General features: G+C 38.8%; 2 protein-coding genes across 2 annotated transcripts; one reads left to right on the top strand and one right to left on the bottom strand.

Annotated features, from left to right (window-relative positions):
• Positions 1-284: 284 nt before the first annotated feature.
• On the bottom strand, positions 285-2,392 carry LOC117468622 (c-Myc-binding protein-like). The gene is made up of 5 exons (XM_034112859.1): positions 2,198-2,392; positions 1,552-1,624; positions 1,110-1,158; positions 810-939; positions 285-726 (listed from the first exon to the last, which is right to left on the bottom strand). Exons 1-5 carry the CDS (start codon positions 2,210-2,212, stop codon positions 688-690), a joined length of 306 nt encoding a protein of 101 aa, XP_033968750.1. The 5' UTR covers positions 2,213-2,392; the 3' UTR covers positions 285-687.
• Positions 2,393-3,495: 1,103 nt separating this feature from the next.
• On the top strand, positions 3,496-17,910 carry rragca (Ras-related GTP binding Ca). The gene is made up of 7 exons (XM_034112660.1): positions 3,496-3,862; positions 6,312-6,515; positions 9,275-9,474; positions 12,458-12,572; positions 13,772-13,914; positions 14,503-14,651; positions 16,110-17,910. The coding sequence occupies exons 1-7, from the start codon at positions 3,680-3,682 to the stop codon at positions 16,262-16,264; spliced, it is 1,149 nt and encodes a 382-aa protein (XP_033968551.1). The 5' UTR covers positions 3,496-3,679; the 3' UTR covers positions 16,265-17,910.
• Positions 17,911-18,389: the final 479 nt, after the last annotated feature.

The raw sequence follows: 18,389 nt of genomic DNA, 5'->3' as shown, positions 1-18,389 counted from the left end.
CTGGCTTGATAGTTTTGACTCATAAATGTATTTATATTAAACCTCGTAAAAACATGACCTTTTTTCTGGTAAACAAAGTCTTCATGTTATTAATATATTTATTAAGGTTCATGAGAAGATCTTTTCTTCATTTGCATTGGTATAAAATGTAAAAGGAATGACTGTTATACAATATTGACATACAGCTGTATCTGACAACAGCATGAGATCCTCTGCTTTTCAAATAAAAGTCCTGACTGGTACATCGCTCTTTGGAATCGAGTTCAATCAGTGATACGACAATGTTTGGAAGAATGTGCTTTATTTAACAATTGTTTAGTTACAAGTGTGTCTTTGTCACATATCGCCATGACAGCATGTGTGTTTATAACTATGAAAGAAAATAAAATTAACAGCATATCTGTTATTTTCTTTTACAGACACTCCAAAATAACTAGATGTCCTATGTCTTAATAACTGACTTATTCAGTCATATAGAAGTGAGTTTTCTTAGTTAAGATAAAGACGTAACAAACAAGTAACAAACTTATATACATACATGTACAGAATAAGTTAAATTCTAATAAACATATTAGAAAATAAGATTTACAGAACCAGGTACTTACAAATTCTTGGCCCTTACGTTCAAGTAAACAAAATAAACAAATACCACATTATTTAGGCCAAAACGCTGCTGTAATCTCGGCGTCAGTTTTCAGTTGAGGCTCCATCTTCAGGTTCATTGAGCTGCAGGAGGAGAAAGGGAATCTTTGTTACAATACATGATGTTGACACGCACATAAGTACCATAGCAACCAGCAGAAGCTTACCCTTGATTTAAGCTCTTTGTTTTCCTCTACCAGACAAGCGTTCCTCTGCCTTAAGTCAATCACTTCCTGCTGCAGAGCCTCAGAGTCGGCTGACGACTGACCCGCAGAATTGAGATGCTGCTTCACAAATCTGAGAAGGAGTTGGTTAAGGGCTCTAAAGCGAGCAATGGCCTCCATTAATAACATCTGCACATTACTCTTTACCATTGTTGTTGATGGAGTGTTGTTGGTGGACTTGAACTTCAGTCAGAACTAACTTAACAAAGAGACCATTTCTGCAAACAATCAATAGAAGGATACTCCAGGGCATTGTTGGGCTTGTCAGGTTGTTCATACAAAGCCACTAAAACTGGAGAAAAAAAAGATGCATACAGGAATTATGAACAATGCTGATATGGGCTTAATATAATTGCCTGTTGACCAAATCTAATAAAGAAAAATGAGATAAGTTGAATACTTGGTCTTTCTTACTTGGTTTCTTTGCCTAGATATTTCCTAAATAAATAACAATTTATACTTTTTCTATACTATATTTATGTTCTCGACATTTGCATTACTTTGCTTGTATTTGTATTTCCTCTTTATATGTTTGTTGTAGTCACCTAACACCAAGGCATAATGACTTAGTAAATAACATTAGCAATCAACCTTACTATAAAAGGTCTGCCATTAGATGATGAAATGTTTGTATTGAAAGTTGTACATATTACCCAAGTCCAAAGGTAGAAAAAAGGTGGCATACCACTGGTAAGACTGTCAACAACACCAGTTTTCTCCAAGTATCTCCGGAACTGTTCCCTTTTGGAGTCAGGAGCCTGTAGGAGAAACATCATTTTATTACTAACATAACAGTCAGGTACAGTTAACTAAAATCCCCCATAGAAATAGGTGCCAAAAAGCATGGATAATGTTTTAACAAAAAAACAACAATAAGAAATACAAGATAAATATATATATATTTTAATTTGAAATGTTTGTATTTAACTTTTATTTTATTTCTAAGACATTTTGTAACTATTGTATATTGACTGTTAAAATGCTGCTGCGACAAAACAATTTCCCAACTTGAGATAAAAACGTATACTCTATCTAAATGACTAAAACACTCCACAGTGGTAATTTACATGAATGTCCTGCTTAATATTACATAAGATTTAACTAACAACACATAACAGTATTTGGTGTATTGACATTATCTTTCATACGTTTATCGACAAACATTTACAAACCACATAATGAGCTGTCACAGGTGTTCAGGCTGATGTCACTGATTGACACCATTTAACTGCCCAGGTAGCTAATGTTAGCTCAGATAGCTTGCATTAAACTTTAGTAGACGAGTTTCTTCAAATAAATAATTAATAAAACGCGACAGCAAACACACTTACTCTATAATGTGCCATGGTGATCAAGGGCTATAAAGTTGACTCTCTTCTTATAAATGTTATGTTTTTTGTATCACGCTCGATAGGGCCAAACAAAACGTTCGGCGGCAGGTAAAGCTCCGGAAAAGTTCAGTTTCGTTTATCGCCTTCTTTCAAGGAGCAACGGGCCTGGTGGGGAGGGTGATGCCTTCGGGTGTTCCTCGGAAAAACAATAAAATGTATCGCACGTAAGTAGAGCTACATTCATCACTTTATTTGAGTATTTCCATGTTATGCTACTACATTTAAAAGGGAAACTTTGTTTGCCTCCAACAGTAAAATGCTACTTGATTCAACAATATTATATATACATGTCACATATATAAATATAATTATACTCACACATAAAGGCCATTACTTTTACTTTGTATACCTTAAATACGTTTGGCTGGTAATATTTTGAATGCAGGACTTTTACTTGTAATTAAGTATTTTGACAATAATGTATTGGTACTTTTACTCAAGTAAAGCATCCTAATACTTTTTCCACCACTGTGCAAATCTACCTGCATAAAAAGCACACACGAGGGAGTCACTTAATTCCGACATTTTACAGAGACCTTGAAAGTCGCTACCTCACTGAAGTGGTGACTGCCACTTTTGCATTCATTCGTCACTTCTTTTTCAGTTATTTTTTTACTTAATATGTTTTTTTTTTAAATTGTGACGTCCTGTCTGTATACACGTGCTTTAAAATGTATTGTTTAATTTTACATATTTGTCATATAATAATCTGAAAAAAATAATAACTGAAAAATAAGTGACGAATGAATGCAAAATCCAGGATTCGACAGTCTGAAAATTACCATTAAAAAAACCCTGGATGTATACTTTTCGTTTTAAGTATCGTTTTAAGGTCTAAACGTTTCATTTAGAAATGCGCGTTCCCGTGACACGGGGTGCATTTCAAGAAGGGGGTGAATAATTTGACACAACACCGGCATCTGCTGGTGATATTGCAGAACACTAGCACAACCCACTTTCTATTTAGTATGTTTTTAACAACCTTAATCAAATGTTCACTTATTTTACAGCAAATATGATGCAGCAATTATGAGTTTTTGCTACGAACTCAAACAGATTTAAACGATTGTGTCAAAAGTGTGTATCTGCTTCTTATTCGGGTGATAGGTCACAAAACAGGTCTGAGTACTAGTCAGGTGACAGCGAAAAACCTCAGTAGAGTGACAGGTTGCTTAAACCAATCACAGCTCGTCTTTGAATTCAGTCAGCCAATCAGACCCAAGGGGTGGGAACAAAGGGCGAGAGGAAATCCTAAGGAAATGTGTGGGATCACGCTCGGTGTTTCCAAGTAGCCTGAGCGTTATTGACAAACTGTTTTCATTGTGTAACGGTAGCTTGTGGTGCGCACCGTTCCTCCGACACAATAACGGGTGTAGTGACCGACAAGTAAGAGGGGGGGAAGAGGGGAAGCGATAGGTCACAATGTCGATTCAGTACGAGGTGGAACAGCTGGCTGACAGCTACGGGGTTGCGGACTCGTTCCCCAAAGATTTCGGTTATGGTGAAGAGGAGGCCGACATCGAGGACAGCCCGTCGCCGTCCGACAGCAAGCCGAGGATCCTGCTCATGGGTCTAAGAAGAAGTGGAAAATCATCCATACAGAAGGTAAACAGAGATGTTAAACTAGTAGCCTTTTGAGGCGAGCTTCCCTTCAGCCTTACACAAGTAAATGGGACGTTAGCCAGGATAGCTAGTTTAGCATGTCGTAGGTGATGATAGCTATGAACCTGCAGATAGCTAGCCACATGAGAGGAATAACTGCAATTAAACCCCCTCCTGCAGCTAATGCCTAGCTAGCCTTCAGTGTTAGCTAACATTTGTGCAGCTGTAGTGGTGAATTATTAACCAGGTGGACAGGAGCTCGCTGGGTGCATCCTTACTGATACATGGACATAAAAGCATGTGACTGTTTGGTTAACAACTTATCCAACATGCCAAATATATCTTAGTCCCACCCTCGCAGCTGTGAGGCAGGTCTGATGTGTAGCTCTCACATGACCCGACCACACCTTCCTTTCTGCAAGTCATAACACTTTGCTTTAAATCAGTGCACCTGCAGTGTGGCCGACATGCTCTCTAAAACATGGCTGGATAAAGGAGTTAGGGGCCCTCGACTGACCCTCCTCCTACCATCTCATGTGTAGCATGATCCCTTTCAAGTCCAGAGCACCACCCCTCACAGGGTTTCCCCTAGAATATGTTATAGATGTGCTACAACAGCAGATCCTGAAGCAGTTTGTCTTGTGATCAATTTACTTGATAGATGAAGACTTTTAGCAAACAATAGTCACAGTTGATACTTATATAGCTTACGCTGTAGGGAATACAACCTCTATTTTGTCCCCTTCAGCTTGTATTGGGTGTTTCTTAAAGGTTTAATAATGCTTTTGCAAGTTGCAATGGTCCACCTTTGATACAAAAGAAATGCAGGAAAACCAAACTTCTATAATGGAATAATAATCAATGTGTTTTCATGTGTGGCAGTTCAACCTCATTTTAAAATTGAACCATTTGAGCACAATATCAAGTATAATAATAATAACACTTTTAAAATAAGATTTTGACACAGGTTCCCTCTTCAAGACATGCGCACAAGATAAGCCTTGTAAACATCATACATTAGTGATATCAATTCAGACAGATTTGGGCATAATTAAACCAATTGACATGCAATGTTCCTGGGGCTTTTGGGGCCCCTACTTCCCCTGTTGGCCCTTTGGTACTGCCTTTTATTTTTCATGATCCATCTAACTCCCGACTGCAAGGTTAGCTGTTTCACTTAAATTCGTCAAGTCTACCTCTTTCTGACGGGCCCTGAGGTTGAATAATAGATGAGTAGCAGTGGTGCCGTCTTTGATATTTTATTATTTATGTTCAAAATCAAGAGGGAAGTAGAAACAGACTGCATGTAGCGTGACTCGCCAGGAGCCAAACCTCCTAACACTGCCTGAAGAAACAAGAGCAGAGAAGTTTTCTGTACTGAAGCGCACACTTGTACTGTTTTTGCTATAATCCACACCCGTCAGGTCTCAGATTAATGTTCCCCTGTAAGCCCCCGGTACCGGCTGAAAAACATGTGATTTGGCTTTTTGCTGGTTCATTGGCCTGTGACCTCAGTGGCCCACACACTGACTCCAAATGTCTTTCACCATCAGCCACAGCAGCTGGGTTTCTACCTGTAACTGTATTCAGTTCAACCTTTAACCACACTTCACTTCATAAAGCTGCAGTCTTACTCTCTGCTGTTTGAGCATACCGCTGAAACAAGCTGAGGGATTTGTGGCATTAAAATGAGTCTGCAATAGTTCTCTCTCAGCGTGTGACGTCCTAATGATGCTTTTGAGATAGGATAACAAATAATTCTGGAGTAACCTCTCCCGTGAGAAAAAAACATTATTTCTATACAGGCAATTTTGCAACATACAACATGGTCGCATTAAGAAGACATAACCACTGCAATATTAGAAGCCAATCATACATATGCTGTATGACGGTGAATCTATATACTGTATGCCAACATACATCATAATTTTATAATAAATGAGATGGAAGAATGTGAAACAAATGATTACTATATCCTCACAGACAATAAAACTAAGCAAAAGACAAAAGCTGACATGGGGCTGTACACCCGATATGTCTGAAAATTACACAAACAAATATTCTTTTTAGGGAACTGGATCTAATTTCAATATTTTCTATCATCAAAACCAATACAGGCATCCACTTTTCAATACAAAAAGTACGAGGGGGATTTCTCTATTCAAATAACTCAACTTATTAACTTGAACACCAGAGATTGGTTTTTGGCTCTAATATTATTGTGAAGTACTGTAATCGTTAAGCCAAGTGTTGTTGAATTCTGATGAGATTCCACTGTCACAAGCTGTATACGGGAACTATATTTCTTTGTCTGAAAGTAGCTCGGTTGTTTTCTCATAACCTGCTCGTCCGCTTTTGGCATGTCAACTTGGCCATCGCTCTGTCTGGGACTTATATGGGTACTTTTGTGCATCATAGCATTTCTTTTACTCAAGCACTTTTTGGATTTCAGGTGGTGTTCCACAAAATGTCTCCCAATGAGACCTTGTTCCTGGAGAGCACCAACAAGATCTACAAAGACGACATCTCCAGCAGCTCCTTCGTCAACTTCCAGATTTGGGACTTCCCGGGTCAGGTGGACTTCCTCGACCCTACCTTCGACTACGAGATGATCTTCAGAGGAACGGGGGCTTTGATATTCGTCATCGATGCTCAGGTGAAAAACAGAAACAAAACATTAATGGTCATAAACCGAGGAAGGGAAAAGTGGTTTCACAGCAACACTTTTGGGGGGTTTATACTGGTTTTAGATATGAAAAAAACCAGTTTCATGTTTTTAAATACTCTTATAAATGACTCTGACCTGCTTGAACCCATATTTCCTTTTCGTCGAGGTGAAAGTGCACACATAAAGGGAACAAACTTGTATTTTGAGTTCACACTGTTCATGTAAGGCCCTTGAAAAGCCCTTGATACTTGATAATAAGTGATGGACAGCCAGAGTAGCCATGGTAAAAACAATTACATGCCCTGGCTTTTATGTCAGTGCTCAAAGTGCTTTCAAGAAGTAATCTCAGCGATGACATTAGAAACAGCAGATGTGATTGCAGGGTTTATTTGTACACAACAAGGTGCATCAGATTCGATTAGTTTCAGCACTCTGTCACACGCTGATATCTGAGGAGACGTGTGCTGGTGTTGCTGTTTCGCTAGACAATGTAGCATTACATTTCCTCATTCCTGGTTTAAAGAACATTATGTCCGCAAGCAACAGATGATTTTTAGCTTATAAAAACATGTTGTCACTCTAACATTTTCAAAAGATGGGTGTGTTGATTTCTACTGTCAGGAATTCACTGTGACCTTATTGTCTATGGTTGTGACATGGTTCAAATCCCAGTTTACCTCTAAATTATAATCTTTTGGTTAACTAAAATACTCAAAAGGGCTGCTTATAATGTTAATCAAAGCAGAAGATGGATTAGAAGAGGGAGATTTCATTTTGAGGCATTCAAATGTATACAAAATCCTAATTATTTTTGTCTTTACTGCTGACGGTATAGCAGAAATAAAGGTGATTCATGATTTAGGGATGGGTATCGTTAAGGTTTTAACGGTACTACTACTTTTATCGATAGCGCTTATCGGTCCGGTACTTTTATCGGTTCTTTTGGAGAGAGGTAAACTAACTATATGTTGTATGTCAGGGACTACGAATGGAAATGAGCTCCAAGCTAAAATCCGGCATATTTATACTTGAAGCATTATTTGTCTAAAGTGTTCATTAATGTGCATTGTCCCTATTCAAATAAACGATTAAATGAAAAATGAAAATAAACAAATTGTGAACAAAACTAACATTGCTTTTTATTTAAATGAAATACATAATATTTCACATCAAAAGAAACAACGTTTTAACAAATCGTATTAAATAATCTGATGACAGAACTGTGAACAGAATAGCTGAAACTTTAACAAAATAAATAACTCAGTTACCTCTAATCATTAGCCCATGTTTGTATCATTGAGTTAGCTCCGTGTGTTGCTGCTAGCATACATAACACGTTACTCGTGGATGGGGCTACAGAGCCACTAGAAAGACAGTCGAACCCGGTGCATTTCTCCGTCTGAATGTGGTGCACTTTTGCTAAAGGTTTAGACAAATTGCTCGTGTTACCGCCCTTACATGCTAAACTCTTATTGCACTTTTGGCAACGAGCTTTGTCCAGATCGAGACGGGTAAAGTTTAACCACACCTCGGAGCGCGTTCTCTCCGCCATCTCCTCCGTGTGTGTGTGCTGCTGCATGTAGCAGAGCGTGTGTGTAAACTGCCCCGCTCCCTCGCAAGCAGGCGGGGGAGAGAGATCGAAAATACAAAAAATGACGCATTTTGCAGTCTTCTTGCGTATTAGAAACGGAGTTGGCGACACTAAAACGGCAATATAATGTTTGTGTAGCAATAATACATATGACATATTTTTTACATGTCTCCAGTACCGATAAAAAGACCGATAACGTCGGAGCTTAACGGTACCACGGTCTTTAATAATTCAGCCCCGGGGCCTGTTTAATACCGGGGCTCGGTACCCATCCCTATTCATGATATGGAGATTGATTCAATTTAAGAAGAAGATTATTGTGATCTAAAATGAATTCTAAGGTACTTGTAGATTTGTTTTTCGTAATGCATTTTCGGTCGTTTTATGATTCACTTCCTGATTATATGTGCATATAGAGTGCCACAGTGACGCGTCCTAAAACCCGGAAGTAAACTCCTTCCGGTTCCTTCGACAAAAACCAATGCAATTTCTCCATAGGATTTTGGAAAATAGCTCGAAATAAGGTCTGTGGTTGACACACATTTAAGAGACGGATCACGTTTTGTTCAGCCGGATAATATCCACATGTCTACCCTACTTTTATAATTTTCGAATCATAAATCTAGTCACCAGAAGCTAAATGCTAACGTTATGCTATAAACGAGCTACAGCAGGGTCGCTGCTTCAACGTCACGCCAACTTAAGATCCAGATTCAAAAGTGTACAAGTTGAAGCGTTTGTTTGAACAGTTTGCAGGAGGCAGGTACTTGCTTTCAAGCAGAACAGGGGCAAACAAACTTAGCGGGAGTGTTTACGTGTTCGGTGTAATGACGGCCTCGACAACTTCTGTAGTCCTATTCAGCCACTTGTTAACAACCATCGTTTTTCAGACACGTAAACTTGTCAAAAATCCCCAGTGGGGTCACTGCTGATGTATTTAATGTCGTAGAACAAAACGTGATCTGTCTCTTCAATTTGTGTCAACCACAGACCTTATTTCCAGCTATTTTCCAAAATCCTATGGAGAAATTGCATTGCTTTTTGTCGAAGGAACCGGAAGTGGTAAAAATGCTAACTTACTTCCGGGTTTTAGGACACGTCACTGTGGCACTCCATTAAATCGGTGTTTTAAGATATGACCTTTTCCTCCTCTTAGGACGACTACGTGGAGGCCCTGAGCAGGCTCCACCTCACAGTGTCCCGCGCCTACAGAGTCAATCCAGAGATAAACTTCGAGGTCTTTATCCATAAAGTGGACGGCCTCTCAGACGATCACAAGATCGAGACGCAGAGAGACATCCATCAGAGAGCTAACGACGACCTGGCCGACGCTAGTTTAGAGAAGCTGCATCTCAGGTAACCTTCATCTAACATGTCTTATCATTTAAGAAGAAATATTATATCCTGGCTTTCCACACAGTCACATGTTGGTATAGAAAGTATTGCTGATTAAGAGTTGCACACACACACACACACACACACACACACACACACACACACACACACTGATGTATACACAGACCTGTTATCTGCACATATTGCGTCAGTTTCACTATCACTCCTCCATCAATGTAAGGGCTTGCAAATAGGCTCTTCTACTTTGCCTACTAACACCAGACTCCATAAATATAAAACTAAGATATCATTTTAGAACACCTATATTAAATGGAGTATTATTCCGATTTGAAATAACACCATAGCATATTGGTATTGTTTTTACATCAGGGTGTGCTGCCTGCATGTTTATACTCATTTAAAAAAAAAGTGCCTTTTTAAAAAAAACACAAGAATGCACAATGGTGTTAGATCTTTTAAAGACACTAGGTCAGACTTAAAGGGTTACTATACGATAAAACATTTCCATGAGCACGTTTGCGACTTTTGTTATAGTATATTTTCCCGATAATTAAGTCTGGTTTTAAAAAATGGACACTTTTTCAAATGTATAAAGAAACCTTAATCCTTCAGTTCATCTTACAATATGAACAATTGAAGTGGCATGGTTAGTTTGGGCTGCAACGACTAACGGTCACTGTTAAAGCAACGGCCTACCTTACCAACCTGATGCTTAATCATTACATTGCATTTAGCTGACGCTTTTATCCAAAGCGACTTACAATAAGTGCATTCGACCAAGAAGATACAAACTTGAAGAAAACAGAATCATATAAGTTCATCAGGTTTCATAGAGCCAAAACATTTCAAGTGCTACTCAATCACACTTATGTACATATTTGTTTAACCACAGCAGCCCACAAAATGCTTACAGTAAGACTGTGGGTCAGCAGGGCAGATTTACCCAAATTCGATAAAACACATTGTTGTAGCATTGAAAATAACTCTTCATAGTTTGGTACAGGAACTAATCTGAAAACAATTCCCTTTAGAGAAACACCTTTACATAACTTCACACTGATGCTGGCCTAAAGTCGGCTCATCTGAAACATTGGTTAAAGGGATCTTCATTCTTACAGATTTCTTAAGACATGTGTGACATGTTTTGTCTGCTTTCTTATCTGCATGTTAAACAGTAATTCATAATCTTGTTTCTTGCATGTTCCTAATAAAAGACAAGTTAGTCCTCTAATGTAGCCCATCTTGTGATGTCTCATGGTGTTTGGTGAGTTGTAACTGTAGTTGCTAAGTAAAACATATTAATTCAGTATTTCTCTAAAGACATCGGTGTTAAAACAACCTAACACATGTAGGTGCTAATATTCAGCCAGTCACACCCTCACTGCATCACATATGTGTTAATTTAGTAAATAAGGCTGCATTCACAAACAGTTTAAGGTGTCCCAACTTTCTCTGCACATGTCGTACAACATCATTATCACCCCAGGCGTTTGACTTAATGAAATGTAGTCCTAGAGATGGTTCTATGGTAAACCCAGTAGTTCAGAGTAGGAGCTTAATGGTTGCTTGGTTCTGTGATGTCAGCCATGTTGGTGTCCTGCATTCTCGCTGTGTTACTGTGAGATTCCTCTTTGTGCTCCTAATGAAGAAACATTGACCCGTGCTTCAGATACCAGAGAAGTTATTATTCAACCAAGGTCTGACATGTTTAGAAAGAAGACTAAAGTTCACATCTAGCGTTTGGTATTTTGAAATTGATCGAATTTCTGTCTTAGCAAAACGTTTTGTAACTTGAAGAAACAGCCCTGAGTAGAGCTCAAAATGATTAATGGTTTAGGAACAAAATGTAATTCATGAAAGTATTGTCAATTGATGCAAGACACGGTGACATTTGTTCTAATAAATCACTATTTTTTGTATTATTTTCGTGTTAGATGTGAAGTTTTGCTTTTTGCCATTTTGGTCTGTAAATGAAATACCTCTGACATGTTTTGGATTACTGTTCAATCCAAATTAGACTTCTGATGACCGTGGTTATGCATGACTATTCATGTCATCATTACATTATTCTAGATTAACAGCTATAAGGGAGAATAAGCGATTGGTTGATGGAAAGATAATGTGTTGGTTACAATTTTGATAATTGATGCAATCGGGGCTTTCTTTTGAGTTAAAATGGCAGAAATCCACTCAGGTTCCAGCCTGTCAAATATAAGAATGACTTTATTTTCTGTCCTTATTGTAAATAAAATATTCTGTGCTTTTGAATTGTTACAGAGACAAAACCAACAAGACACCAATGGGATGTCATTCTGGGCTTTGGATAATAATAGTTTTTAGGATATTTTATAGAAACTAAATCAACTGTTTACTTTGTAACGCAACAAATTGTTTGTTAGAGCCCTAATCAAAAATAAACAAATCAATATTTGCAGCCTTTGCCCTGACACGCTGTAGGAGCTTGTTGTGTATGACACACACACACACACACACACTCACACACTCACTCACTCACTCTGCAGCAGCTTCTCTGGATGTTTGTTGGCACACACTGCTCTGTGTTTTATGTCGGGTCAGATTGTAGTTTATTCCGGTTAGACAGCAGGAGCACTCCCAGATATATTGCAGAGCTTTTTCTGCACCGTGGTTTCCTGCACTTCCTTCACTGTCATGCATTGAAAGGTTGAGCTATCACAGAACATTTTATTGGCTTCCTCGTGATCTTTTCTATTTGCACATGTCGGTGTAAAGTCTTAAACATGTGTCCAGTTTCATCATATGAAGTTTCCTGCCAACATTGTATTTGTATTCCTGTGAATCAGACTTAAATACTGCAGTTAACAGCTCTTTTCTTCCATGTCATGTGATCTCGTGACTATCTGTACTTTGACTTGCTTTCATGTGTGTTTTGAGGAAGTAAGAAGTGTTTCCTATCCTAGTATCTGCTAATTCACTTCCTTTTTTGTGTTTTTTTCTCATTCAGCTTTTACTTGACGAGTATTTACGACCACTCCATCTTTGAGGCCTTCAGCAAAGTGGTGCAGAAGCTCATCCCTCAGCTCCCCACTCTGGAGAACCTGCTCAACATCTTCATTTCTGTAAGTAGAGAACAGACAACTCTTTGTGATATGGACAATGGTATTTAAACAGCTTATCTTGTTTAAGAAAAGTATATATTCGTCAGGCAAAAAGCCTTTAGAAAAGGTAAAGAGTCCAAACGTCCAGCTCTCTTTTGAGACCTCTTATGTCATGATTAAGCACTGAAAATACTTCAAAGAGGATTTCATTAAACTCAGTGTCTCTGCCTTTAACATGACTTGAAAGATTCGGATTCATGGCTATGTATATTGTTCTCTGTTGGCCCATTTCCTTAACTGGATGATTAAAGAGGCGTTTAAATATGAAGTGAACACTTTATTTTGAAGCTGTGTGGAGTGAACTACACCAAAGTGAAGCCCAGGGTAACTACTTATCCTAAAGAAGTGGGGAATAAGGAGAGAATCCTCTAGCCTATATTAACATTTCAATATTTGTATTTATAGTTAAAAAAAAGAAAATCGTTTGAGACATTTTGTTAGTGGATCAAATATGCAGACACGTCTGTTTTTATCTAATCGAGCAAATTAAAAGTTAGCCCAATGAAGGTGCTTTATCACATTGATGCACAATTAGATACAAATCTAATCCTGCCTGTCAGCCTTCCATCTGTGCACAAACTTATCTCGTGCCCTCATTGGTCATGTGTGCGTTCGTGTGTGTTGGAGGAGGGGCTCTGTAAGGAAGTCTGAAGGAAGAGGCAGATTTTCTTCCGGCTGCGTACTTTCAAGTTCTAGCGCACTCGAGCTGGTTTCTCCATTCTTACCTACCCCACCTTTAACATAACAGGATTGACTACCACAGTTTAGCAGCATCACTACATATAGGGCTGTAAAAATAATCAATTTGGCATTTTCAGAATATTCATAAGCTAAAATGTTTTTGAAAAAGTGGTTTTCTAGAAACAAAAAAACTTACCACATACAAGTTGTAAACATTTTGATATTTAATGGTTGATTCATTCATAAAATTGGAAAATAGATTTGACCATAGTCACTTCATTGATGGAATGGTTATTAAAGAAAACACATTAGTTATTGCCCCACTCTCACTGTTGCCAAATTAGTATTATCTAGCAGCATTTGTCTTCACATCGCCCAACCCTATTGTCTTAATATCAATGTCTCTACCATATAAAACATGTATTTATGTCCCTCCTCTCTTCCTCCTCCTCTCTGTCCTCCTTGTGTGTCCCTGACAGAACTCAGGGATAGAGAAGGCCTTCCTGTTCGATGTGGTCAGTAAGATCTACATCGCCACAGACAGCTCTCCGGTGGACATGCAGTCCTACGAGCTGTGCTGCGACATGATCGACGTGGTCATCGACGTCTCCTGCATCTACGGGTGAGTGTGATCAGTTCATCATTAGTAATGGAGGTCAGAGTTGTTAACAGGTCTTCCTGTCGTTCAGATGCAGCTTGCTTTTTTTTTTTACAGGCTTAATATGTTTATTAAAGTTTTCATACTTTTAAGAGCCGACTCAAGACTTACAGTACATTTTTTTAAATTTGGTTTTAAATACAATTGTACATATTCTTGTTTTTCTGTCCTGTGTTTATTGAGATTTGGAGGTGTTGGGGTTTTTTTTAATCACAGAATGATGTGTTGCTCTGTCTTTGACCATGAGGTATTTTGTTTTTATTTTTGTTTGGGAAACATTTTTATGTATGCAAAGTGTTATAAAAATTAAATTGATTGAAATGATTAACGACCTACGGAAGAGTTTCTCTAAAGTAGATAAAAAGAATAAAGAACTTACATTTTTAATGATTTTTAAGGTATCAAATATGCTCCCGTGTTGTCTTAAGAAGCTTTAATCGAAGCAAAACCGAATTCATGCATCGCTTGTCTTCATTCATCCACATGCACGAGCTGTAATTAAATCCACATTTCCCCTGACCATCATGGTGTTATTGTGTTTCATCTCGACAGTCTGAGGGAGGACGGCAGCGGCAGCGCCTACGACAAAGAGTCCATGGCCATCATCAAGCTGAACAACACCACGGTGCTCTACCTGAAGGAGGTCACCAAGTTCCTGGCCCTGGTGTGCATCCTGCGGGAGGAGAGCTTCGAGCGCAAAGGTAAACTGTCCGAGAGACCCGGGGTCCTGGAGCGAGGTGGACTTCATTAGGCTGATAGTGATGTGGCTCGGAGACAAGTGTTTTTATACTTCCCTCTGGATTATTCTAGCATTACAGCAAGTGTTTATTTACATTTAGTGTATGAAGTCAGAGGAAAGATATACAAAATGTGTAATTAAGTACATGAAAGGAGAAAATGTAGAAATGTCGTATTGCGCTTATGGGTATCGGGACGAATTCATATTAATTATACAATAAATACATATATTACAATTAATAGTAAACGCCACATATTTTGTTTGATGCAAGGCTAACATAACCTTCAATTTAATGGTTATTTTGTTATTGTTACTAGTATTCCTGGTGATGAGTCAACTGTGTATCGGTGCCTCTATAACTAGTTTGTGTCTGACTGTGCGTGGGAGATGCCATTTTTAGTTTGGTGGGTTCCTAAAAATTACATTATAACATAGTTTGCATAAATTTAAAGGTGGGGTAGGTAAGTTTGAGAAACCGGCTCGAGATACACTTTTTGTTATATTCCATGGAATGCTCTTAACATCCCGATAGCAATGAATATCTTAAGTGCTTTGACAAAAAATCCATAAAAAAATGTCATCTGTGGAAGCCGTAGTACTGTAAAAAGCACGACCAATCATTTTAGCCGGCCCGGCTAAAATAACTGGATGGCCTACCTGCCTGTCAGCCTTCCATCTGTGCACAAACTTATCTCGTGCCCTCATTGGTCATGTGCGCGTTCGTGTGTGTTGGAGGAGGGGCTCTGTAAGGAAGTGGCAGATTTGTTTTTCCGGCTGTGTATTTTCAAATTCTAGCGCACTCGAGCTGGTTTCTCCAAAATGACCTACCCCACCTTTAAGTGACTATATTATAAGGCGTTACAATGCAATACAAGACCAGTCCACAAAATTCAGCCCAACTTCTCAAAAGGGACCAGTCGGATCTCTATTTTATGTTTCTTTCTTCTATTTCACGTGGACGTTGCTCTCTTTAATTGTTTATTTTTTGATGTAACAAAATAACTTGTTTAGGTGGAAGAAAACTTAAATATGGGGATGTTGGAGGTATGGAAATCATTACAAAACGTTTCCTTTACTATACTACCTTTCCTCACACTAGTGTTGGTATTGCAATGCATCGCAAATGACATATACGAGCCTAACATGACAAAGCACATGACGCTATGAACACAGCAAATATATTTAATAAGGGCTCCTTTTAGTTTTTACCAAATATTATGTTTTCTTTGATATTCAGGACCTAATGTTCCTGTAATTCAGACGCATAAAAGAAAGCAAAAAAACACAAAATGTCCCCCACCACAGCCTGTTTGGTGGTCTTGTCTATCCCATGTTTTTGAAACACAAGAACTTTTAGACCTTATTTGTCAAAATCTCATCATGTGTTTACTTACAATATTTTTTTCTCGCCCCTTTTTAGGATTAATAGACTACAACTTCCACTGTTTCCGGAAGGCCATCCATGAAGTGTTTGAGGTGGGGGTGACCACGCAGCGTGCGACAGGCGCCCAGGCGGTGGGCTCGCCCTGCAGCAAGGCTGTCGCTCTGAACGGGACGCCGCGCAACACTGTCTAGACACTGATCTCCAATAAAAAACAAAAAGATGCAAAAAGAGAGGACAGGAAAGGAAACAAGCAGAGAGCCTGTAGAGGAGAGACTACTGAACTGGGGCTCACAGGCCACCAACCACAACCCCTTGCTCCTCCCAGCACCCAACGTACTGTGAGACAGCCAAGAGTGTGTGTGAGACAGCTCCAGCCAAGAGTGTGTGTGTGAGACAGCACAACGACCTCTCAAGCTGGAAGGGAAATACAAGCACTCGTTTCTGGGGAATTAGAGGAAGTGAAAGAGAGAAAAACTGCACCTGGACAGGGAAAAAAAGTCCAGGATCTTTCTTTGGATTTCACGGTCAAAGGCTGTGATAATTAGCTGCTTGTCCCTCTCCACGGACAATGTGAGGAGGGAAAACAAAACCCTTGTTGTGACCTCTTGCTCATGGACAAAACTTTGATGTCAGTTTGCAGGAATCTGTGTGGCGATGAACCCACCCCGGCCACTTCTGTGCTGATAGAAAAAAAAGATGGTGGATGTGAATTGCTGGTCCTAACACTCGTACATGTTCAGAGATGGCCTTATGGAGATGAAGCTTGTCTGCAGTGCAAGCTTTCTCTCACCACCACTCACCTCACCCTACCTGAATGCTGCCCGAAACTCGCTTTTTGGTTTCAATTGTGAAGGGAAAACAAGGTTTTTTGAGCAGACTGAAAAGGGATTGCGTTGTCCATTTAACTGGGTCTCGTGTGTGTATGTGTGTGTATGCAGGTACATATGGAAGTAAGTGTGTGTGTGTGTGTGTGCGGGTGTCAATGAAAGGTTTTGATTGGGACCTTTTTACAGAAAGAGTTTATGACCTTCTCATAACAGCTGCTTAGCATATTAAACTCTCTTGATCCGTGAAAGTAACTTTTCTGTGTGCGCTCCTCTGAAAAATCGATTGACTTTATGATAGATTGTAGAAAATATTTTGGTTGGAAATTTGAAAATATTCTGAAAAAGCACTGCCAAAATATTGAAATGACTCGGTTATAACCTTGTTGCCATTTATTTAGAAAAAATTATTTGTTATAAATACGGTAAGACATTGTCGGAGGATAATATGAACTGGTTGAAACTTGCATGTTTTTCCACCTACAGTTTCAGTCCTGCCCAAAATTATTAATTCTGTTTTGTATTTAGTTTGGCTCTGTTCAGCAGGATTCACAAAAACAAAATGTACCCATTCCAAGCATGCATACATCGGTGTCAGCTTGTTCTCAACCGTCACAGAAAACCATGTGAGAAACTGCAACTAACCAAGACGAGTAAACGGATAAACAAGAAAAAGACCACATGTCATTACTATTGCCACAACATTTAGATACCCGTTTGTTTATATCAGGACTGATATATGGAAACCCTGGCTGCATATAAAGACCTGACTGTCATGTTATCTTGATATATTTGCCCAGTGAAACATGTTCATGTTGCAGATTTAACTCGGCAGACATTATTCCGGTAACTCTGTGAAACTGCTTCTTGAAACAGACCCTGAGACCCTCTTAACCTAGTCATTATTAGTCAACTGAAATAAACACTTGCACATCAGAACTGTGATGGATGATTGATTTCATGTATTGTGATGATGCTATACTATGTGAAATAAATGAACATTTTAATTTTAAGTTATTGTCTGTGTTATAATTGCTCCCAGTAGTGTATACAAAAACAAATGATCTGACCACTATCTGACAAAGTGGGATATTAGGATTCGTTGCAAGGAGATAACTTACAGGAGATAAGCTCACACTACAGGCACAACGTTGCTTTTTTATTCACTGGTCAATATTGAGAATTTGGGCTGTTTTTTGCTTTCTAAACATATCTTATTTCAGACGGTGTACAAAATAATCCAAAATACTACTCTTTACATTTCTCATAAATTCTCCAAGTTGGCCTCAGTTGCATAGTTCAACAGTCTGAGACAACTTGTAATTCATATAAAACATGTATCTTGTAAATACTCAACTGTGAAAGGTGAATGGTTAAATCTGTAGGTTAAAATATTTTACCCTATTCCCCTGGATTGTCCCCCTAACATATAATCTACAAGCAAACACAAGATGGCGCTGTAGGACTATTCCAGTGTTCCCACGGTGAGTCA

This window comes from Trematomus bernacchii, unplaced genomic scaffold, assembly GCF_902827165.1.
Source record: "Trematomus bernacchii unplaced genomic scaffold, fTreBer1.1, whole genome shotgun sequence".
NCBI classification, from domain to species: Eukaryota; Metazoa; Chordata; class Actinopteri; order Perciformes; family Nototheniidae; genus Trematomus; species Trematomus bernacchii.
The sequence above is the reverse complement of the archived record's forward strand: the minus strand, read 5'-3'. Positions and strand labels throughout refer to the sequence as shown.

Coding starts and splice junctions, on each gene's coding strand:
- LOC117468622 (XM_034112859.1), bottom strand. Junction 1,159..1,551: donor TGTTGACAGTCTTACCAGTG/GTATGCCACCTT, acceptor TTTTTTCTCCAG/TTTTAGTGGCTTTGTATGAA. Junction 727..809: donor ACAAAGAGCTTAAATCAAGG/GTAAGCTTCTGC, acceptor CTCCTCCTGCAG/CTCAATGAACCTGAAGATGG.
- rragca (XM_034112660.1), top strand. CDS start 3,680: ATGTCGATTCAGTACGAGGTGGAACAGCTGGCTGACAGCTACGGGGTT. Junction 3,863..6,311: donor GAAAATCATCCATACAGAAG/GTAAACAGAGAT, acceptor TTTGGATTTCAG/GTGGTGTTCCACAAAATGTC. Junction 9,475..12,457: donor TTAGAGAAGCTGCATCTCAG/GTAACCTTCATC, acceptor TTTCTCATTCAG/CTTTTACTTGACGAGTATTT.